Here is a 24,555-nt window from a genome sequence, read left to right on the forward strand (position 1 = left end):
CTGATGAAGTTATATTTATCTCTCTCCCACTGGAATGGTAGACTGATACTGGGAAGCTGGCAATGATACGTGAGCTTTCATCATATCTTGTTAGGAAATCAGGCTTTCCAGCTACTTCCTAGATATCTCTACATGCTACTACATACAATAACTGACATAAAGGAAGAGATTAATAAATTAATAAATAAAAATAATTATCATCTGTTTTTCATCTTTCTTTATGTCTATCTCCTTTTTTCTTTTTTTTTCTTTTTTTCCTCCCATTTCTCCTCCTTGTCTCTTCTTTTTCAACTCTTTGTCTTTTTGTCCTCCTGTTCTCTTTCTTTTCCTTCCACTTTTTCTCCTTTTCTTGCTTCTTAGCCTTTTCTTCTTTCTGCTTCTTCTCCTTTCTATTATAGTTGGTTCTTTAGTAACATTTTAAATTTTTTTATCCTCTACAAAAAGTAGAAAGGAAATAGAGAAAGAAACAAAGAAAGAGGAAAAAGAAAGAAAGAAAAAAAGTAAGAAAGGAAGGAAGGAAAGGCAGGAAAAGGTTTTTATTAAAATAAAGGGAGGAGAGGAGAGGAGAAGAACAATGAAGGAAAGGAGGAAAAGAGGAAAAAGAAAGGAAAGGACAAAAGAAAAGGAAGGAATGAAGGAAGGAAGGTGGGAGGGAGGGAAGAAAAAAGGGAGGGAGGGAAGGAAGAAAGAAGGGAGGAAAGGAAGGAGGGAGAGAAGGAAGAAGGGAGAGAAGGAAGAAGAGAAGCAGGAAGAAAGAGAAAGAGAGATAGAGAGAGAAAAGAGGGGAAGGAAGCAAGGAAGGAAACCTTTATATCATATAAGCATAATCAAGCAAAATAAATTTCTACATAGGTCAAGTCCAAAAATACATGTCTTATTTTGCATATCAATCCATAATATCTTTGTTATTAGGTGGGTAGCATTATTCTTTATTAATCTGGAAATATGATTAATTATTTAGTTGATCAAAAATCTTGTATTTTAAAATTGTTCATTTTTAGAATATTGTCATCATATAAATTATTCTTCTAGTTAATAACCATATTTCAGTTTTTTGGGGTTTTTTTGAGGAAAATCTGAGTAGCAATTTGATGGATCCATTGTAAGCAGAATCATTTTTCAAATGTCACTTGGACTCTTGATGGCCTCTTAGATCTTTTACAGCTTTGAAATTCTGTGATTCTATAATAATTCAAAGATTTGTGATTTCATTAGTGTGATTCATTCATGGAAGACACTTTTTATCAAGCTGTGATCCCTCTATACTTTAATCTCCATGTTTTGCTGGGGTAGGAGGAGAAGGGGAAGCTATAATTTGGTAGCTTCACCTTTATTTACTTCTCTCTCCAAACTCAAGCAGGTTGGTTCACAAACATCGATGGTTGAGAACAGCATCCAAGTGTTTTGCCCACTTTTGTCACAAAGGCTTGGCTTTCAGTGATTCAGAATCACCTTCACATTATGAAGCAGAACATTATGAGAGATTCCTATTATATTATTATTATTAGCAATAATAACGCAAACTGAAATGAATAGATCACTTTACAAAGCATCTTTTTTTTTCTTCTCAGTTAATATGCTGCAATATTGACAGTAAAGGCTGTCACATACATCTCTCTGAGATGATTGTACATTACTTATTCAGAATTTTTCTATATCATTTCCTTTGAACCAAGAAAACTTAAGGCCATTAAAATGCATCATTCAGTGTGTTGTCCTTTTAATCTTGTTATATTCATAGAATACAAAACATATCATTTTCTACAATGAGCTTATAAAAAGCACATTTTTTTCAGTTTTTATTAAAATAAAGGTATATTCAGGTCTAATCAGGGTTGGGAGAGACCTTATGTACTATTTAGTCCAATTCCTTAATTTTCAGATGAAATTTTAAATGAGGAAACTGAGATCCAGAGACACAGAATAGTACAATGAATTAGGAAAACAAGATGAGGAAATGGAAATACTGCTTCATGATGTGAAGGTGATTCTGAATCACTGAAAGCCAAACTTGTGAGACACAAGTGGACAAAATATTTGGATGCTGTTCCCAACCATCAACATCCATGAACCAATCTGGTTAAGTTTGGAGAGTGGTAAATGAAGGTGAAGCAACCAATTAATTGACTTATCTGGAATCTGAGGCCAGATTTGAACTTTGGGTGATGAGTCTTTCTGACTACAAACAAGCCTGGCACTCTTTGCATTATGACACTACCTAATCATCTCTGAGGTGCCTTTTCAACTAAAGATTGTGGATTCCTAAAACAATCAGCTATTAGCCCAATCAGATTTTCTTTAAAAAGTAAATAAAACTGCACAAATTGCACAGTTAATGCAGAAAAGTCTAGTTTTGATAACAGTCCTCTTGAAGTTAGAAGATATGTGTTTGAGAGCTAGCACACAATTTGATATCTGAATGGCCATGGGGAAGTCCCTTCATCTCTCTCTCTCTGGTTTCCTTATCTATATAGTGTAGATAAGGTTACATGCATTATCTCTTTTATAAAGACGATCAAAGGATAAAACCCTTTACAAAGCTTTTTATAACCACAAGGCACTTCAAGGATTATTAATATTAGAAGGTTTTGTAGGCAAGGGAATTGGTACTACAACATAGAATTATTTTCTGATACTATGTGACAGTTAATTTCATACCGAATTAGAAATTGCTTCCGTGAATACTGGCATTTCCAATTATCACAGTGAGTATGTATATCATATTTCTATGAACTTTCCAGTTATCTAGTGAGAGTATATATGTGTGTGTGTATATGTATATATATTTATATATATACATATATATATATGAATGTATTTCTCTGGAGTTTCCAGTTATCATAGTATGTATATTTGTATATCTGTTGATAATAAAATACTGGTGTATAGAACTAGACATGCTAGAAGCTGATGCAGGTTTATTTTAATTTTATTTCAAAATAAAATAGGATCCAATCAGAGACAGAAGTCTTTTCCTTTTAATCCATGAGCATATGCTAATATTTTTATAGAGCTGGAAAGTTTTAATACTACTCTGGGGAACATTGAATTATCTCTGTAGTTACATTTATCAAGGAATCTTAGACTACCTTAACTTGAGAAACTACTCATTGAAGGAGAGAGATTTTAGGCTGGTTTTGCTTTATGGAATCAATTGTCTCTTTGCAATCAACAAAACATTGACATGATGGGAACTTTTATTTTCTTCACTTTTTAGTAAATTGTGTGGCCAAAAGGATGTAGTCTGCTTCAGAAAATCATTTGTAAAAGCCTGTCTAACCTCTTCTCAGGTTTTTGGGTTTTTTTGTTTGTTTGTTTAGGAGATAGTCTTGATGGATGCTGTCTTTTACCTTTGTTGGAGTAACATTATTTCCCTCCATTCTTTCAAGGATTTTTTGTTATCATTGATGTTTTCGCTCCCTATAATATGTTGCAGAATGATCTTTACTTCAGGGGTTTTTTAACAGTTTTTAACTATTTATCATAAAGAACAGTCTTCTTTATCTTTTTTTTTTTGAAGCATATATTGAGTTCTTTTATTTATTTATTTATTTATTATTTTTTTTTTTATTTAATAGCCTTTTATTTACAGGATATATACATGGGTAACTTTACAGCATTAACAATTGCCAAACCTCTTGTTCCAATTTTTCACCTCTTACCCCCCCCACCCCCTCCCCTAGATGGCAGGATGACTAGTAGATGTTAAATATATTAAAATATAAATTAGATACACAATAAGTATACATGACCAAACCGTTATTTTGCTGTACAAAAAGAATCAGACTCTGAAATACTGTACAATTAGCTTGTGAAGGAAATCAAAAATGCAGGTGTGCATAAATATAGGGATTGGGAATTCAATGTAATGGTTTTTAGTCATCTCCCAGAGTTCTTTTTCTGGGCATAGCTAGTTCAGTTCATTACTGCTCCATTAGAAATGATTTGGTTGATCTCGTTGCTGAGGATGGCCTGATCCATCAGAACTGGTCATCATCTAGTATTGTTGTTGAAGTATATAATGATCTCCTGGTCCTGCTCATTTCACTCAGCATCAGTTCGTGTAAGTCTCTCCAGGCCTTTCTGAAATCATCCTGTTGGTCATTTCTTACAGAACAGTAATATTCCATAATTTTCATATACCACAATTTATTCAGCCATTCTCCAACTGATGGACATCCATTCAGTTTCCAATTTTTAGCCACTACAAAAAGGGCTGCCCCAAACATTCGTGCACATACAGGTCCCTTTCCCCTTTCCCTTCTTTATAATCTCTTTGGGATATAATCCCAGTAGTAACACTGCTGGATCAAAGGGTATGCACAGTTTGATAACTTTTTGAGCATAGTTCCAAACTACTCTCCAAAATGGTTGGATTCGTTCACAACTCCACCAACAATGCATCAATGTCCCAGTTTTCCCGCATCCCCTCCAACAATCATCATTATTTTTTCCTGTCATCTTAGCCAATCTGACAGGTGTGTAGTGGTATCTTAGAGTTGTCTTAATTTGCATTTCTCTGATTAATAATGACTTGGAGCATCTTTTCATATGACTAGAAATAGTTTCAATTTCTTCATCTGAGAATTGTCTGTTCATATCCTTTGACCATTTTTCAATTGGAGAATGGCTTGATTTTTTATAAATTAGAGTTAATTCTCTATATATTTTGGAAATGAGGCCTTTATCAGAACCTTTGACTAACAGTCTTCTTTATCAAGGAAAAGAAAGGATTTAAACCTAGAACATGTGGACTTCCCAAGGAATCAAAGGGTCTGTAAATTTGAAAGGGGAAAAAATATATATGTGTGTGTGTCTGTTTATTTTCATTAATCTTTAAGCATGTTCTTCAATAATTTAAAAACATTATTATGAAAAGACCATAGACTACCGTATTGCAAAGTGGCCTAAAAGACACAAAAGAATAACAAACCCTGCCTTAATTCTTTCAAGATTGGCTCACATACAAATTTACTTGGTGTTTATGTGGTTCGGTCTAACCCTTCTGATCTTATTTCCTAAGTTGTTTTTCGACCTTCTCATGTAGTACATTAGGGAATGAAGTGTTTTAGATGGTAATAGATAGCAATGTGAATAGTGCATAGGATCTGAAGTCAAGAAGACCTGAGCTTGAATGCTACCCAGATGAGTGATTCAGGGAAAGTTCCTTCATTTGGTAAAAGGGGATAATAATAGCTTTACTGCACAGGGTTGTTGTTGTGAGGATCAGATGAGTTTGCATACATAAGGCATTTTGCAAAACCTTATTTGTAGTCTACCAATATGGTTATTCTGCTATTATTCAAACTGAATATGAATTGTTGAAATATGACTATGCTGTAAGAAATTATGAATGTGATGAATAACATGGAAAGAACTACATAAATTGATGCTGAATGAATTAAGCAAAGATGGGGGGAAACATATGCAATGATTATAAAGATGTAACTGAAAAGAATAACCATACACATAACAAAATGAAAAATGAATGTTGTAAAATGACAAATTTTACATGACTCAAAAGAATAAAATGAAAAAACACTTCCAACCCACCTCTGCAAAAGGTGAAAAGTTTGCAAGTGTAGCACTGGGAACATAATTTCAGATTTTTGATGTATTGACTAGTTACTCTCATTTTTCCTCTTAATTTTCATTTTTTGTCTTTAAAATTACTGTTTATCATAAAGAAGTCTTCTATATCAAGGAAAAGAAAGGATATTAGGGAAAACTACTGTATTATAAAAATATAAAAGATTTCAATAAAGGCTTGTGTTTTTAAAAGGAAGCAACTATAGAAATATTTACAAATCTGTTTATTTTCAGTCTATTTAATGTCCTTCTTCCAAATGCACTATGGAGATGGTTAAAAAGATTGGACCATTTCAATACCCTGAAAACATATTCTCACCAAAGGTTACATTATGGAGAATATCCTATTCATGGTCCAAATTTTAGAAGAATTCCCAAGAGACAATTGTCTAACCAATGTTTTGACTTACATCAGGCTTACATTAAGCCTTAGCTCACTGGTTCAGTTATCAGAGTATCTAGGCTCAAATTTCATCTCCAATATTCATTTACTATGTGATTGATGCTTAGTTACTTAATTTCTCTGAGTATCATTTTCCTCATCTATAAAATAAAAAAAATCAACTATTTGGAAAAGAGGTGCCTTGCAGTTCTATATTTATAACCATGTGAAATTATTCTGAAAGGAGTAACTTGATAAGCCACAGAAGAATAACTAGTTGAATCTCCCAATTGATGAATCATCCATCTCATCAATAGAGCTGTTTCTCTGATGATACACATCACAACCTATCCATACCTGCCTATGTCCTCCCATAAGTTCACCACAGTTTATCCAATGTGTTAGAGACCTTTCTGGAGATTTTTTTGACATTTACAATCACACCAGTGGAGTATGTGGACTATCCATTAATTATTTCTCCCTCTCACCAAATGAATGGCCCACCATCTTTTTTCAGTGATTAAATTTCTCTTTTGACTTCCTTTATCATGCTTTGCCTTTATCATTCCTTGTTCACAATGTAGAATTAAATCAAATTTAATAAGCATTTACTAAGTTCCTATTGGATTCCAGGAACTATGCTAGACACCAGGGATGCAATTTTTATTTTTAATTATTTATTTGTTTATTTGGTTTTTTTGTTGAGGCCATTGGAGTTAAGTGACTTGCCCAAGGTCTCACACAACTAGGAATTGTTAAATGTCCAAGATCAGATTTGAACTCAGCTCCTCCTGACTTTCAGGGCTGGTATTCTATCCACTGCACTACCTTGTTGCCCCAGGGATGCAAATTTTAAAGAAAAAGATATTCCTTTCCCTCAATGGGTTTACAATCTAATAGAAAGAGATAATACGCAAAACATGATGAATAGGTGAAGGAAGTCTCCAGAGTATATCAATCTGGAAGTGGGGATGAGGGGATACAATGCTCCCTGGGGTTCAAATCAAGCAGAGTTATGAATGGAAAACAGAAAATTATTTTGAAAATTCAGTTCCCAAATCTTAATAAAGGAAAAATTTCAATGACCTCCTTAAAACAAAGGCCCATATTTTCAATTTTATACTCTTCTAGTATTAATGCATAATGGTATATCAGAAAATAATGCAGGCTCTGAAAAGATAAAATTCATCACTCACCAGAAGGCCATGAAAAGGTTTGTAGAAGGTGTGAACAAACTATTGACTATGACATATAATTGCTTAATAATTCCATATTACACTATTGAAAAGTTTTGTTGAAAAAATAAAAATGAAAAAAATTTAACATGATTGATTCTTTGTTCATTTCAATAAGTCATGTATGACAACCTATATTTTGTTAAGTACTAGGAAAAATAATTTAAAAATAATTTCTACTTTCATTTTTAAGATATCATAAACTTTTCAAGTCTCATTTCCTCCTCACTACTATGAGATTTAATTCCCATTTTAAAGGTATACAATAAGAGACTTATTTCTGTTTTTAATAATCCTAATTTAATAAAGATCTTTTTTTTAAAAAAGAAAATAAGCAAACATAATAGTGGCTAATTGTTGATGTTTCATGATTATCTTTGAGGGATAAGGGCTATCATAAAGACCAATATTTTTTCCCATGCCTTTAGTATTTTCTCTTGTCAGATATTTTGAGAATCAATCTCTCAAATCCTTTGATTTATAACATATAATCCTCCATGTTCATATTGTTTAATTATTCTTTTTAATACCAATTCCATATCTTCTAAAAGTATATTTTAGACTATGCCCTAAGATTCTAAATATTGCAGTTACACCATTCTAGATATTTCAGTGTTCATTATACGTGCGTATTTATACATACATATATACTATATAAAATATATTTGCAAATCTTTTCCATGTTTTCTCTATTTGTTTTTCTTTTTTTCAGTTTCTTTCTGAGGTTTCTTCAGCATTTTCATTAACTTATATTTTTCCTATATTCCTTTTAATGTATTTATGAGATCATGTTGCAATTAATTTTCCACCATCTTTTTTCAAAGCATTTTACATAATTTATTTTCTATGGTATTGTCATTACCTATGGTATTGTTCTAGTTGAGCAACTAATAATTCATCCTTATTAAGGCCTTTTTTAGGTTTTTTTCAGTCTCCTTGTTATAGCAATTGATTTACATCAGTTGAACTTCTGCCAAAAATGGATGTTATCAACATCAGTGTCTTTTCTTTTGTCCATTTTCCATTTTGTAACATCAAAAATCTTGTGTTGTAATTGTTTAATTATGTCATACATTTTAATCATTTTTGTTATTTCTTCCAGCTTTCTATTAATTCTAATCTTTGCTCTAACAATCAGTGATCTGTTTATACATAGATGGATAATTCCTTCTTAGTCCTAAATCAATAAAGAATGGATTCCTGATCATTAAAACAAAATTGGTTTCAATTTTTGTGATCCTATGTTAATATCTAGTATGTCTAATGCCATTTTATTCTTTTTAAAGAAAATGTTTCTGGTATATCAGTATGAGCTTTCTGTATAGTTTTAAAATCTTTGGTCTTCCTTATTGCTCATTCCTGAACCCTATTTTCCTAAAATATCTTTCATCATTCTCATCTGTTGCCTTTTTTGAATTCATACAATGAATACTGAATTCATTGAGGGTCAAATTGTAAGTTGATTTAATTTTTAGTATATTATCAAGATTTTCATAGAATTTCTTTATTCAGTAAATAATTGTTAATACATAAAATGCAATTGTTTTCATGGAGATCTTGCTGCAAATACTTATGAGCACTACAGTATGAAATGGGCAAATACACCATGAAATGAGATTTCTAGTTGCCTTTGGAAACACAATTAAACTAAATCCACCAACTCCTTTATTTGCCTAAGGGGAAAAAATATATGAGCCTTCCTTCCTTTTAGTTTTAACTTCCTTCTGACTTCTGATTTCATTTAGAGCATCAATTGCAAATTGATATAATTCAGTTCTTTCAGAATAGCATGTCCACTTGTTCCTCATCTCACACAGATTTTACAACTAAGAGTACCACAGCCATTTAATGTTCATAGGTCTAAAAACTATGCTTCTTAGCACCCTCTGCTGTCTTTATCACCACTCTGCTACTGTCGTTGAGGAAATGAAGAGTGCCTTGTATTTTTCTTTGATTCATGAGTTGCTTTATGGTCAAGGAATTCATGATCAAATCCCCAACTTACTAGTATTGAGTATCTTTTGCTTGTCTGACCTTAAGAAAACAGAAATATTCATCACAAGGATAAAGTTTTGTCACAATAGTGCAATGTAGCCTCATCTTTAAGACTCAAATTTACCTCCATAACCACAATGAGGCAAGAGAGTAGTACTTGGAAAATGTCTATTGTCCAGACCACACACATGTGGTTGGAAAATCAATTCATCAAATTAGTACCAAAATGTGTGTATATGTGTGAGTGAGTGTGAACAGAAAGAAAGACAGACAGAAAGATAGATTGTGGATGAACAAATATTTCAGCCCAGAATTTAAAGGGAAAACTTGAACAGATTCAGATTCATTTGGGAAATTACACTGTGGTTTTAATGACCCCACGCCGAACCCAACATATAAATTTAACTTTTTTAATATGAATGCTCCCTCCTTGATGTTTTATGATTATGACTTTTCTAACAACATAATCTCTAAGGAATTAAAATGATAGATGACTCAGGGGCCAGTAGAGAGATGGCTTTTGGAACAGAAGTAGATCGTACCATATTTCTAACAATGTGCAAGAAATGTCCCTCTGTAGTGAAACTATAGGGATGTGGACAAGAATCATACAGGATCACAAATATGAATGGTTTACAATCTACACCAATGAAGAGAATCCCTCATTAATGACATCAAAGATCCACTGAATTCTTTAAATGCCAAAAAAAAAATTTATGAAGAATCTAACCTTGAAAATGTTGATTAAAGAATAATATTTGAGTTACAGAGTATAATAAAATATAATATGTATGAAAAGGGTTATGTTTCTCAAAATATCTGGGCTCAGAGTACAAATGATCATTGATAGAGGTCACGATGACTTTTAGAAGAATAAATGAGGAATTACATTGTGATTGTGGAGAATAATATTTTAAGAGGAATAGCAGGAGCTTTTACAGCTGAACTCTACATTGAAAGACTGAGAGATGAAGGCAATGAGACAACCTGGCTGTGAAAAGGTAACAAATTTTGGCTACTAATAATAGAAGCAAAGAGAGTATGAGACAAGTCATGTAAGGAATTTTGTGGAGATAGTGATAGTCATTTGTCTCCCTGTGAACTCAGCCTTTCATTGAAGTTAAAGCCAGCTGGTAATAACATAGAAACATAGTTACATTGCTGAGATTTTGCCCACCCCTTACCTGTCAGAACGTTGAATAAGAAGAATTAATTTCCCAAGTTAATTGGAGTAGTGGGAAGTGGCAAGAGGAGAAGGAATTAGATTGAACTCATTTAGGAAAAATACAGACTGATATTCTTTTCATTGATTTTCTAAGCATCTCCATACTGGTGATTTATTCCTTCAATGTTGTTCTGTTGCCTTGGTTATTTAGCATGATAGATAACTGAGTTCCTGGCCTTGAATTAACTTCAGAAGTTTCTAGTTTGTTTATTCTTGTTTAGCTGAATGAGGACAATAGTGAACCAGAAATAATGAGATGACATTGAAAATCTCCCATAATTTGAACTTGAAGTTTCTGAGGTTACTGTGAGGTGGCAAGCAGGAGGGTATATTGTTATTGTTGTTTAATCAGAAACAGTTGGGAAAGTTTGTTAATTTAAATTATTTCAGCTTTTCTAAGCCTCAATTTCTTTATCTATAAAACAAAGTAATGTAACTCAGTTATCTAAGGTCGTTTCCAGTTCTAAATAAATAATTCTGTGAAATTTAACATATTATGTTACTATAAGTATTTAATATAAAGTATATTATAATCTATAATTCTATGAAAATATACTAAAAGGATATCTATGTATATCAATGAATTTGTAAGTTATTAAAGTTAACTAAGGGCCAGTTCACTCAAACACCTGGTTAGTCACTAAGCTAGTAACCAGTCAGTTGAGTCCAAAGTGTCAAAGCCTACCTTTTGTACTAAATGAAATTATCTAACGGTATGGTACTGATTTTCCCTGAAGTGACTTTCTGTGGAATAAGTTGTAACATCAAAAATATAATGGAAAATGTCTGGGGTTACTAATCTCAGCTTCTGAGATAAGAAAGCCGCCCAGGAGCCACACACTATAGAAAATTTCACAAGGAGTCCATTTTCTACCTACTTACTAAAAAGGACTCATTTCATGAGTAGCACCAAAGGCAATAATCCAGAAGGGGACAAACAGTTAAGTGTAAGGCTACCTGTTAAGTGGAGAACAGTATCTAAAACTCTTTTTTGAAGACAAAATATGTCCCAAATACTAACTCCATACCACTAGTACCTTATTTCTTTGAATATTGGAAAGTCAGAATGTGAATTGTCATAGGCATCATTGTATAGTAGTTAGAGGCCCAACAAATGGAATTTTACTTGAGCATGGAAAACCTTAGCAAAGACCAGGTAAATTAAAATTTTGCTAGTAGTCTTTGAAAGAAACAAAAGGGAGCTTCGAGGATATTGGGACTTGGGAATCAGTACTTCAATATTTCAGAAATCTGTGATGTCTCTAAGTCTCAATCAATTCATCTATAATTTGGAGATAATAATGATAGTACCTACTGAAACAAATTTGATGTGAGGTTCATATGAAATAAGTGATGTAAAGTTCTTCAGAGCTTTAAATGTCATTAAATTTTGTTCTAATATGGTGAGCCAACACATTATCAGGTATGCTGTAGCATATATGGGTTGAAATAGAGAACCACTGATGTTCTTTTCAACTCTCAGATTCTGTGATTATGTGGAACATATAGGGAAGTAGTGACCAGGGAAGAAAGTATTGATCTAGGCAGTTACAGGAATTATGAGTGGAGCCATGTGACAGTCAATTATAATGCTTCTGCTAGGAGAAAAGGTAAATGATACTTTGTCAGCCTGTCTCAGCTGCCTTCTTACTCTACTCCTTGGACCCCTTCTCCCACTGTGAATTCCTCCTACAATCTCCATTTTACAGAAACCCCCAAGACCAGCTATCCTTCATTTTCTGCACTATAACATCATGCCCCTTTATAGTAACCTTTCCTCCATTTTTCAGCTTCTCTATTATGTGTTGCCTTCCTTCAATATAATATTAAATTCCTAAAGAGCAAGGATTATCTTTCTTTTTTGCTTAGATTTGTATTTCCACTGCTTAGATTAGTGCCTGGCATACAATAAGTACTTAATGAATGCTTATGGATTAAGCAGCATTGATTTGATTACTATATTCAGAGCAAGAGGAAAAAAATGGAGAGTAAAGACAAGTATGTACATGGCAAATCCAGGTAGGCTTAGATTTCCTAGTGGAAGATTGGATGGTATGTGAAGCATGAGGTAGAGCTATATACAAATGATGGATTAGGGATTATGGTCCTCATTCACTCACCAATCAAGTCAGTTCAGCCCCAGAGCAGAGTTCCAAAACTGAGTAGTGGGCCAACTCCTCCATGGGAAGAGGCAATGAACTCTGGAGGTTTAGTCCAGAGGGTGCTTCTTTAGATAAGGAGAAAGGCCACAACAGTAGGGTAACAGGCATAATGATTTCTTGATGGGTGAATTCTTTAGTACAAAGAATCCTTCCAAACAATGATGATGGTTGGAGCATTAAGAGATTAAGTGATCTGATGAGGACCACATAGTTAGCATGTATTAGAGGCTGGACCTAAATCCAAGTTTTTCTGACTAGATGGCCAATTGCTATAATATAAATTAATTATTTGCTAATGCAAAGGACAGAGAACTAGCCTCAGGATAAGAAAAAACCTGGGTTGAAATTTAACTTTTGACTCTACCTATCCGTGTGATCTCAGCATAGTCAACTAAATTTCCTGGGCCTCAGCTTCCTCATCTGCAAAAGAAAGGGTTGGATTAAATGGCATTTGAAATACTTTCTAGCTCATATACTATGGTCCTATGATATCCTAGTTGTGTGATCCTAGGCAAATCATTAAACCTCTCAGTTCATTGGACAGCCTTCTAAGATTATCATTGGCAGAGGATGTTCTAAATTGTATTAATAGAGTTTGAAAGAGTTTCCTCTTTGGAGCATCCTTCCATCAATGAAATAAAATATCTGTACCCCACCCTAAAGCTTCACTATCAGCATCATCAGCACCATCATTATCAAAATCACCATCTTAATTATTATAAGGTGATATGCTTTTCCAAAGTGCTTTACTAAGCACTTATTATGTTCCAGGCACTAGCTCTCAACCATATGCAATCTCTTTTTCTTTGGGCAAGTACTTTAACCCTTTAGAGACCCAGTTTCCTTGTCTTTAAAGTGAAGGAGATGGAATAAATGACCACTAAGGTCTCTTTAAGCTTTCAATCTATTACTCTATGATCAAACACCAAAAATTTGCTGAACAAGTTCTACTGAAGCATGAGGTGTAAACATCCTCCACCTCCTCACCTCTTTTCCAATCCCAGAGTACTCAGGTTACTCAATGGGGGTCCTTAGTATGAAATGCTAAATATTTGGGATTCCCCCTTTATCATTCTTTTTGAAAGAAAATATTATTTTCTTAACTTTCAGCTGGTGAGTTATTTCACGTTTGCTCATTGAGTAGAAGCTATTAGCATCCTTTGCTTATATTTAGGAAATAGATGTCTTTGATTTGTACATCCCAAAAAGGAAATAATGGTTCTCTTCCTGAAAATCTTAGCAGCTTCCTGGTGGAAAAAAGACTTGTGTTTGTTTGGTTTTTTTTCTCCCTATGTGCTATTTGGGTTTAGGGAAAGAAAAGATATTGAGCAGTACAAATAATTATTATCAATTGTGCCAGATCTATTTCCATTTAAAAGGACATCAATACTCAAAAGCTTATGTTCAGAAGGTATTTCTTTCCTTTCTTATCATATATTAACCAAAGGGATTGGATTCTGGTCTCCTGGAGTTTAAAGACATGTTAAGATGCAAAGCATGAAAGAGAACACTAAAGTCCTTTGAAGATGTATCTGGAAATGAGGACTGGTGGAATGGGTTCAAGGCAAGCCTATGTATAATCCAAAGAGAATTTTTCACAGAAGTGGATTCAAGTCTTCTGGATGCCCTCATCTTCATAAATCTTGAAGGAGAGAAAAAATGTGCAAGAGAGAATTGCCCTGATACTCTGGGGCTTTGTCTATACTCAGACCCAAGACACAACTATTGATTCATAGTCCCAAAGCAAGGAGGAGCACACTAGAACTTACAACAAAAATGGACTGGAGACACTCCTAAAAATCCCAGGGCAAAAAAAAAAGTGCTTGTGGTTACTCATTGGCCAGATTATAAGAGTAATAAACCCTCTTCTCCTTGTATCATACCACCTTGGAAGAATTGAAAATAGCTGTACAAAATCCCTTAAGCTTGGGACATTGCACCCTCTACCCTAGAGATAAGAACCCTACTTTAACAAAGAATTAAAAACTGAGTAACAAGCTGGGGAAATGAGCAAACAACAGAAAAAGATTCTGATCATAGAAAATTAACTATGGTGACAAGAAAGATTAAAACACACACGTGGAAGAAGATAACAAACTCAAAGCTCCTCCATCCAAAACTTCCAAGAAAATGAGAATTGCCCTGATGCCACCATTTCTGTGAGAAGAAAGGGAAGAGATAGCCCAAAAATAAAATTAGAAATGCCTTCTCCACTGTCCTGATTTAGTTGTGACTTTTAAGATTAGTGAATTTTTCACTGAAAGTTGCAGAAAAAGACACTGAGTTACAACCTCAGTTTTATGTAATTGTGTGTTTTATATCATGAATCACAGGGTGGGAGGAAAGGACCATATGTTTGGAGCTGAAAAGAAACTTGGAATTCTTCACATTTAATCTTTTCATAATATAGATGAAGAAAACGAAACTCAGAAATAGTGATTTACCCAAGGTTAGTCAATTAATGTTAGAGTCAGCATAAAAATCCAGGTCCTCTCTCCCTCAATCACTATATTATAGTAATTAATCAAACTTGATACAATGTCTTTTCTGTGCCAAGTGCCATGTGAGGTGCTGGAGGTACAAAGACCAAAAAATGGGGGAAAGAAGGAAGGAAGGAGGCAAACATAAAGAAAGAAAAAAGAAAGAAACAAGCCTTATTCTCAAAGTACTTCAGCATTTTTAAGTGCCTACTAAGTGCTAGGCCCAATGCTATTAATTCTCATTAAGTATATGACAAAATTTAATTAAGCAAGACTTTTTTTCAATACTTTGGAGTTAGTGATAATTTTAATTAATTTAGCATAAAATTTGTCTTTATGCTATATGTGGAAAAAGGCTTTTTCCTCTAAGCAAATTAATGGTTTAAACATGATCACTAGGAGAATGTTTAACCTAATTACTATAGGTATGGATTTCACTCATTATTTATGTTTAAATGGTTCTACAAATTAAAACCATTTTCATTTATTCATGACAGAAAGCCCTATAAATTCTCTAATTTAGGAAGGGAAAAAAAATCTTGGGTAGAACTTTAAATAAATCCCTAATTATACAAATGAGGAAAACAAGCCTAACAAAACAAAGGAAATTTTTCAAGGAGCTCCAACTAAAGTGGTGGCAAAATAAGAATGGGAACCAAAGTAATCTTCTAGCTCTCAAATCCTCAATCTTTCTGCTATCTTTTTTCAAGCCTAAATTATCACAGGCCAATGCTTCTTATCTGAGCAGCTCTCTATAAAGACATCTAGATCTACCTTCAGGAAAGATATTGGTGTAGATGAGAAGGATAGGCAAGGTAAAGTGGGGATGTAAGAGCCTTCCGTATTCATGAGCATTTTTCTGAACACAAAAATAAAGTTGAATAAGCTTAAATTTCTTGTCGGAAACAATAGCTCTGGAAATGACTGTAAATATCTTTTTAGACATTGCTGACCAGACCATTGTTGAGCGTTTACTGGATAGCCATAGTATAAGACACTAAGCTGACAACTCTGAAATTCACACCTCTCAGATTGGCTAAAATGACAGGAAAAGAAAATTATGAATATTGGAGGGGATGCAGGAAAACTGGAACACTAATACATTGTTGGTGGACCAATCATTCTGGAGAGCAATCAGAAACTATGCCCAAAGGGCTATCAAACTGTGCACACCCTTTGATCCAGCAGTGTCTCTACTGGATCCGTATCCCAAAGAGATCATAAAAAAAGAGAAAAAGACCCAAAAGTTCAAAAATGTTTGCAGCAATCCTTTTTTGGCAAAGAACTGGAAATTGAATGGATGCCCATCAGTTGGGAAATGGCTGAATAAAATATAGTATATGAATGTTATGTAATATTATTGTTCTTTAAGAAATGATCAACAGGACGATTTCTAAAAAGCCTGGAAAGATTTACATGAGCTGATGCTAAATGAAGTCAGTAAAACCAAGAGAACATTGTACACAGCAACAACAAGATTATGTAGTAATCAATTCTGATCTATGTAACTCTTTTCAAAAATGAGGTGATTCAGGCCAATTCCAATAAACTTGTGATGGAGAGAGCCATCTACATCCAGAGAGAGAACTATAGGCACTGACTGTGGATCATAAGATAGTATTTTTACCTTCTGTTGTTGTTGTTTATTTACTTGTGTTTTTTTCTCATTTTTTCCTCTTTTAATCTGATATGTCTTATGCAGTATGATAAATATGGAAATGTTTAGAATAATTGTGCATGTTTAACCTATATTGGATTACTTGCTATCTAGAGTATTAGTAGGTGAAGAGATAAGGAGAAAATTTTTAACGAAAAGGTTTTGCAAAGGTGAATGTTGAAAACTATTTTTACATGTATTTTGAAAAATAAAAAAGCTATTATTATTTTTTTAAAATAACAAAGACACTGTACTGGATATGTAAGACAACTCATTTGCTTCTACAAGTCTATATTCTGGGGCATGGAGTGGAGAAAGACACCTATTAATACTTTGTTGTTTGGTATTTTAAATCTCATCTCATAAATATAGGAGAGCTATCATTAGCAATTCTAGTGCCTGTGCCAATTCTGAGAATTATAGGAAACTTTGGAAGACGTTATCCTTGGGATTTTGGATGAGACATTTCAGGATATTGCCCAATAAGGCTTGTGACAGAGACAGACCCAGAGACCATCATTAGGGAGATGCCTGCATGGAGAAGGAGCATGGAATGTTTGAACCAACTAGGAATACCCTACAGACTTAGAAATGTTTCTGGCCACATAGTTTGCCAGTTGGAGCAAGCCTTTGCTTTTCATTGTAGTTGAGGCACAGATTTCAGTACTCTCCAACTGGGTGCAGTTGTATTGGGTGAGAGGTCATTTCTTAAAAATAAGTCATATCTCCACACATCTAAAATCCCAAGGTAGGAAGACCTAGGAAAATAGCAGTAGGAGGAGGGCATGGTGGTCTGCATCTTCAATCCTAGGATCCAACAACATTCCTGTGGAAAATATAATGGACATTAGGTCCTAAAATAATGGTATATTGATGATGGGGACACTGGAAATTGGAGATCCAATGTTGAGTGAGGAAGTGGAAGTGACCAGGTCAAGGATATATAATTTCACCCTGAAAGAACTACCAAACATGACAGTACCACCAGGGAAATAAAATATATGCTATCCAGCATCAAGTACTCTGAGGTAAATCTTCAGTTACTAAACCCCCCATAATAGTTCTGACTCAGAATGCCAGAACCAAAAGGACCCATAGAGATGAACTTCATATACATGATCTAATTTAATTTGATCATGTGAATTATATGCTATTGTCTCCATTTTTCCAATGAGGAAATTGGGATCTAAAGGGATTATGGGATGGTAGATTTAGAGCTAAAAGGAAACAAACATTATTTAGTACAATTTGATATATAAGGTAATAAAGTCCAGAAGATGACCTGTGAGATGCTCAAGTTTATACAGTGAATTACTATCTCTCTAGTAACACAATAACAAGGGTTCACAAACTTTTGCAAGATTTTTGTCTTTCTTGGTAAGATAATAATTAAAAAGAAGGAATTCTATGTGAATCCAGAGTTACTGTCACCTATCTCTGCTTTTTCAATAAATTTTACTCGAGATAAAAATCAGAGAGAAGCCCCTACTAACATCCATACACCAAAAAAAGAAAATCAGTAAAAAGTAAATTATTTTTTCTCTGGGATTTCAAAGCATTCTTGATTGCTATTTCATCAAAATCCAGATCTGGGAGAAAGGAAAAGGTTTTCTTCCTTGGGGGTCTGCATTTTTTAGACTAATATGTTCACATTCACCCTAAAGCAAATTACAAAAATATCTAGCTGCTGGGATTTCAGTAAACCTTCAAACATGTTTGTAAAGAAACAGGGGGAAAAGCATATCTGATTCTTCAGATGTAGCTCCTTGCGCTTAGCAAGGTTAAATAACTTGTTGGCAATCCAACAAATGTCCTGTGGAAGGCTCAAAACCAAAATCTAATTCCCTAGATGCTCAGAGAATGGCAATAACAATGATGTGGGAGCTTCTCTTTGACAGAATATAAAGGATTCTGACACATAAAAGATGTAAGTTGTTTTTGGACACTGAATCTTTTCTTCTGTCTCCTCCCTGTGCTGTCTCTTCCTCCTTCACTGTCTAGTCTTTGAACTTATGCCAATGATACAGACATATGAAAGGTTATATAACAACTGTTACATTTGTGAAAATTTTCCCAGCCATTTATATTCTTCTGTTCGAAGGTTCTGCCTATTGACTGTGCTTCAAAGCTTCTCCACTTCAGGAAACAGACCTGATCCCTTCCAGAGACCACATTTATTTACATAACTACTTAACTGTTGATTTTCTTTAGGATAGAAATGCTCCCAAATAAACTGATAAGTTTCCAGTATGGCTTAAACTCTTGAACTACCACTTCTTGTATGGACAAATGGAATTGGACTCAGTGAAATGATAGATGCTATTATTATCTCCATATTTATTCTATAGCTCTCCTCCCTTTTTTGGAAAGTCTGTTACAACTGGCTGTTTCCATTTCTTTTCCTCTCATTTTCTTCTTAGCACTCTGCAGCATGTCTTCTGACCTTACCATAGAAACTGTTTTCTCCAACGTTACCAATGATGCCTCAACTGATGAATTTAATAATGTTTTTTTTATCAATCATCATCCTTCCTGACCTCTCTGAAGCCCTTGATTCTGTCAATCACTCTCTGCTCCTTGATTCTTTCTTCACTCTATGTTTTCATGACACCATTTTCCTGTTTCTAGATGACCACTCCTCAATCTCTTGTTGGCTTTTTGTGTCAGCCATGCCCACTAATCATAGTATCCTCCAAAGCTCTGTATTGTGTCCTCTTTGGTTCCCTCCTTCTATTCTATTTCACTTGATTATTTTATCACTTTCCATTGAATCAATTCCTCTAGTCAATAAATTTCAGTAAGTCCCTATTATTACCAGGATCAAATGTAAAACCCACTTGGTTTTTAAAGCTTTCCTAACCAGGCCCCTTCCTAACTTTCCAGTCTTCTCATTTTCTTCCATAAATTATTTTACCATGCATTGAGTTTGGCCTCCTTACAGTTCCTTACCCAAGATACTTCAAATCTCAGTTATGAGTCCATCTTCTGAAAGAAGATTTTCCCAATTGCTCTTAAAGTGACTGCCTTGCCCTTGTGATTTTTAATCTGACAATTTATCCAGTAGTAGTTGTTATTATACATTATTGTTTGCATATTATCTCCTGTTGGAATCCTAGTGTCCTGGTGTTAACTCAATAGAAGTGATACAGTGCTTATTGGTTCACACCTTAGAGCAAATCCTTGCAGGGTAATGGGTTGCTAATACTGATAGACAATAATGCTTGTGTTCACACCTTTAGATAACTCATAGAAGCAAGAAACATTTAAGTACTCATTGGAGTTCACATGGTTCAGTATGAGATATCCGAATTTACACCTCCCTTAAGCCCTGCCTCCAGAAGGAGGAGTTAACCTTTGGGAGATCATATATATGGAGGAAGCTCTTAGAGCTAAAGAGAATTTCTCCAGAACATTGACTGGGGTCGGAGAGGAGCACTCTGGGAGGAAGCCCACAATCCCTATCTTCGAGGCAAGAGAGATTCATTGCATCTTCCAACTTGGTGCTGGCTGGAGGCTGAAGAAAGCAGAGGCAGAAGCCAAGGACAAAGCTGCAAGAGCTTGTGGAACCAAGCAAAGAGATAGCCAGAGCTAACAAGGCTAAATTGAAGGACACAATAAAAGATCTGAACTTTTATCAGCTGGCTGCAGTTTTGGAATAATTATTTATTTCACCTGAAACTAAAGCTGCTTCCAAAAAACCTCCCTGAGATACCCTCTCCCCCAGAGAGAACTCTTATATTTTAGAAGAAAAAACACCAACATTTTGGTGCCCGAACAGGGACTTGAACCCTGGATCCTCAGAGAGGAAGGTGGCAGCTCTGGTAACTGTGAAAGCAGCCAGTCTTCTTGTTTTGGGTCTAGTTTGGTGCGATCTGGTCCACCCACTCGCCATTTCTTAAGGAGAGACCACCGCCGTCTCCCAGAGCTTGGAGTCGCTAGGACTTCTCCCCCACAACTTGGGTGCCGAGGAGACTCTGATGTTGAACTTGGTAGATCAGCCCATTAAAACTTCCATACTCAGACAAAGAAACAGATCTGGCAGAAAACAATAATTGTTATCCTGGGCCAGCCAGCAGGGGAGAAGACAAGTGGTGGAAATCCTACAGTCTGCAAAGCAGACTGAAAGGTGACATAGAAGCTGGAGATGGGTGGTGAAGAGAGATTCGACATTCCAGTTTCCCAATCTAGAAATGTTAGTAAGAACCAACAAGAACAACTTAATAAGCAAAAGAACAAGGATCAGAATCCCCAGATGAAGATTGTTCCTAAGAAGAAAAAAAGAGGACATTCCTTTAATTCATCTTCAGCTGCATGGCAGGCTGTACAAAGTGGGGGGAAGAATGGGCATTTTCCAAATAATCAAAATTGGAATTCCAGCTTAGCTAGTTCCAATTTATTTTTGAAATCTCAAACTAATCAGAACTATGCCGGAGCCAAATTTAGTGAGTCCCCATCACCAAATGTACTGCCTAAACCTCCCAGTCACTGGGTTACAGTTTCATTGAATTTTTCTGATAAAGAAATAGTGACTTTTCAAATGAAAACCTTACTTAAAGTCCAGTTGTGATGTGAGATAATCAGATTGTTGATGTTTAAATGTTTAGGACTTCAGGTATTTGATAGGAGTGAATCAGACTTTGTTCCTGGATATAGCTAGAGAATTTGTCTTTCGTCTATATAGAGCAGCTGACTGATTATAGTAGGTAATACTTGATGTAAAATTTCATCATGCTTATGTGTTTTGTGTGTATGTTCACATGTGCATGTGCCTTCATTGCCTTGTGACTAAGGAGATGGCACTTTGAAATCAGTTATTCAGAATGTTTGGGCTTGATGTCAGCTATCCTTAATTGAAGAGTAACTTTTCAAGTTTTGAACTTCAAATCATGGTTTGAATCTTAAAGGGAGATTTATGGTATAGACTAATGGACTTTTTTCAGCCAAATTTATGTATTATGTTTATAGACAAAAACAGTAGTACAGTGAACATTTAATGTGAACCAACAAGCACTGTATCAATTCTATTGAGTTAACACCAGGACCCTGACATCACCCTTGAGTTTTCACCTTGTTTCAAGTTGAGTTGACACTAGGATTCCAACAATCTCCCCTATAAATTATGAAGTCCTTAAGGTCAAGAATTATTTTTATATCTCATTATGTCTCCAGCACTTAGCATAGTGCCTGACACACAGCTGGAATCTAATGAATGCTTGTTAATTTGTTGACTTGACCATATCTTCTTGTCTCCAAGTTCAATGCTATTAACTGAAATGTTTTGATTTCTTCTATGGTGTAACATGTCCTAATAATATTGATGATAGTAGCTTATATTTATAGCACACTTTCTGGTTTATAAAGAACCTTACATGTTTGATCTCATTTGAGCTTATTCACAATACTGTAGAGAAAATTATTAACCCTCATTTTGTTCAGGAGGAAAGAGAGACCCAGCATGAAACAGACCGTGAATTTAGAGCTGAAATAGATCTTAAATATCATCTTACCCAGTTAACACAGATATTTCCAATGCTCAGTCATAAGTATTCATTCTATTCACTCATACTGATAAACCATAATTACAATAAAAACTTACTTTTCATTATGTTTACAATTTTCTGAATGTTAATCCAAAGGATGCTCTTTCACTGTGGACTCACAATACTAGACCCCTTCCCCCCAAAAAAAATGTTGAAGAAGAATCTGGCTTATAGTGTTCCTTTGTCTTTTTCTCTCTCCTGAATCACAAAGTAACTAACCTGATCTCATCACACCCATGGCCATGATTTTAGTGGAAAAGGGAACATATTGTGAATGGATCAAAGGAGCAGAAAAGATTGCTGGGAACTTGCGCATCTCCTTATGCTCTCTTGTCATAACAAGACCATGTAATCTGCATCTCAATTTCTTGTCTGACAACAACCAAAGGGAATTTGGATATTCTTCCTACTGTGCAGGAACCCAAGTAGGAATAAATTCTGTAGATTCTGTAATAGCTAGAACTAAAAAGTTACAGCATTTTAAATTTAAATGGCCCATATGTTAAATTAAGCCCAAACCACTGCAGAAATTCTCAAATATTGGAAGCTCATCTTCCTTGGAGCTAAGACAACTTGGTCAAATGCTTTTGAATTTGAGCTTATTATTGTCACAGGTCATTAAGAAGAATGGAGCCTCGTGGCTATAGAGAAATATGAAAGAGATTTTTAAATAATACATTGTGGTAGGGGAAGAAACTTTATAGTTATTCATATTTGGAAATGTATACATTTTAGTTTATAATAAACACCAGAGCCTAAACTACAAGAGATAACCAGTCCCTCAGAATATCTATCAGCCTTGTGGGCATTAGGGAATAAGATTAATCCTGGACAAAGCAATAGAACTATTTCTGGTGAGAGGGGGGGCTCTAGGTATTATTTTACCTCATGGTATCAGGACATAGTACAAGTTCTTTGTAATGACCCTGTGGGGAGAAAGTACCCTCTCTCATTCAAAAGGTACATGGCCCTAAAAGTATTAGTATCCTAAATCAAAGTCATGGTGGCCTTGAATACTGCTTAATTTCCTTGTGCCTCAGTTTTCTCATCTGTATTGTGAGGAGTTTGACCAGATGGCTTCTAGAAACTTTCTAGTTTTATATCTTTGGTCTTAGTTATTTTTCTTTTTTAAAAAAATATACTTCTGGGCTAGTTCAATTAATCAAAGATTTGTGCACTTTCTGAAGAAATAGGAAATGACTCTGTAACATTTGGGATTATATTTTTAAATGAAGCTAAAATCAAGATGTACAGGATTAGGGGATGACGACACTGGCCATAATTACCATAGCATCACTGACCATAAAATATACAGCTGTGCTATATCAAGCAAGAGATACTAAGCATCAATTAATTGATATAATAGCCCAGAACTTAATGATTCACTGGTCTCCATGCTTCATTGAGTTGTTTATGCCTCAGAGGAAGCATGTGAACTTTATAGGTTATGGAGCAAGCAGTAGAAGTAGAATGGAGTATTTCCCATGGACTTTTTCCTCTGATTTCATAAAGGGCATTTATGACCCAGGATCCCTGATTAGTTCTTTAGCAACCATATGTGAATTTAGAGATAATGGGTACCGGTATCAGGAAAAATCTGAATTATAGAGAGATTATATACTCTTTAAAACACATTAATTTCTGTTTGTGGAGTTGTGAGCTGATTCAACCTTTCTGGAGAGCAATATGGAACTATTCCCAAAGGGCTATCAAACTGTGTATACCCTTTCATCCAGCAGTGTCTTTACTAGGCCTGTATCCCAAAGAAATAATAAAAAGGGAAAAATACCCTATGTGTAAAAATGTTTGTAGCAGCCCTTTTTCTAGTGGCAAGGAATTAGACACTGAATGCATTTTCATCAGCTGAGGAATGGCTGAAAAAAATTTTTTATTATATGAATGTCGTGAGATATTATTGTTCTATAAGAAACAATCAGCAGGATGATTTCAGAGAATCCTGGAGAGATTTACATGAATTGATGTTAAGTAAAGTGAGTAGAACCAAGAGAACACTATATACAGCAACAAGAAGTCTATACAATGATCAATTCTGATAGACATAGCTCTTTTCAACAGCAAGGTGACTCAGAGCAATTCTGATGGTCTTGTGATGGAGAGAGCCATCTGCACTCAGAGAGAGGACTGTGGGGACTGAATGTGGATCAGAACATGGTATTTTTACTTTTGTTGTTGTTGTAGTTGTTTGCTTACATTTTGTTTTCTTCCTCAGTTTTTCTTTTGTGATCTAATTTTTCTTGTGCAGCATGATAATTGTGGAAATCTGTATAGA

At 34.7% G+C, this 24,555-nt stretch overlaps 1 protein-coding gene across 1 annotated transcript; it reads left to right on the forward strand.

Moving 5' to 3' along the window:
* The first annotated feature begins 20,527 nt into the window (after positions 1–20,527).
* LOC116422527 (proline-rich nuclear receptor coactivator 2-like) lies at positions 20,528–21,721 on the forward strand. The gene has a single exon (XM_031961197.1). It carries the CDS (start codon positions 20,870–20,872, stop codon positions 21,290–21,292), a length of 423 nt encoding a protein of 140 aa, XP_031817057.1. The 5' UTR covers positions 20,528–20,869; the 3' UTR covers positions 21,293–21,721.
* Positions 21,722–24,555: the final 2,834 nt, after the last annotated feature.

Source organism: Sarcophilus harrisii, chromosome 1, assembly GCF_902635505.1.
Source record: "Sarcophilus harrisii chromosome 1, mSarHar1.11, whole genome shotgun sequence".
Taxonomy (NCBI): Eukaryota; Metazoa; Chordata; class Mammalia; order Dasyuromorphia; family Dasyuridae; genus Sarcophilus; species Sarcophilus harrisii.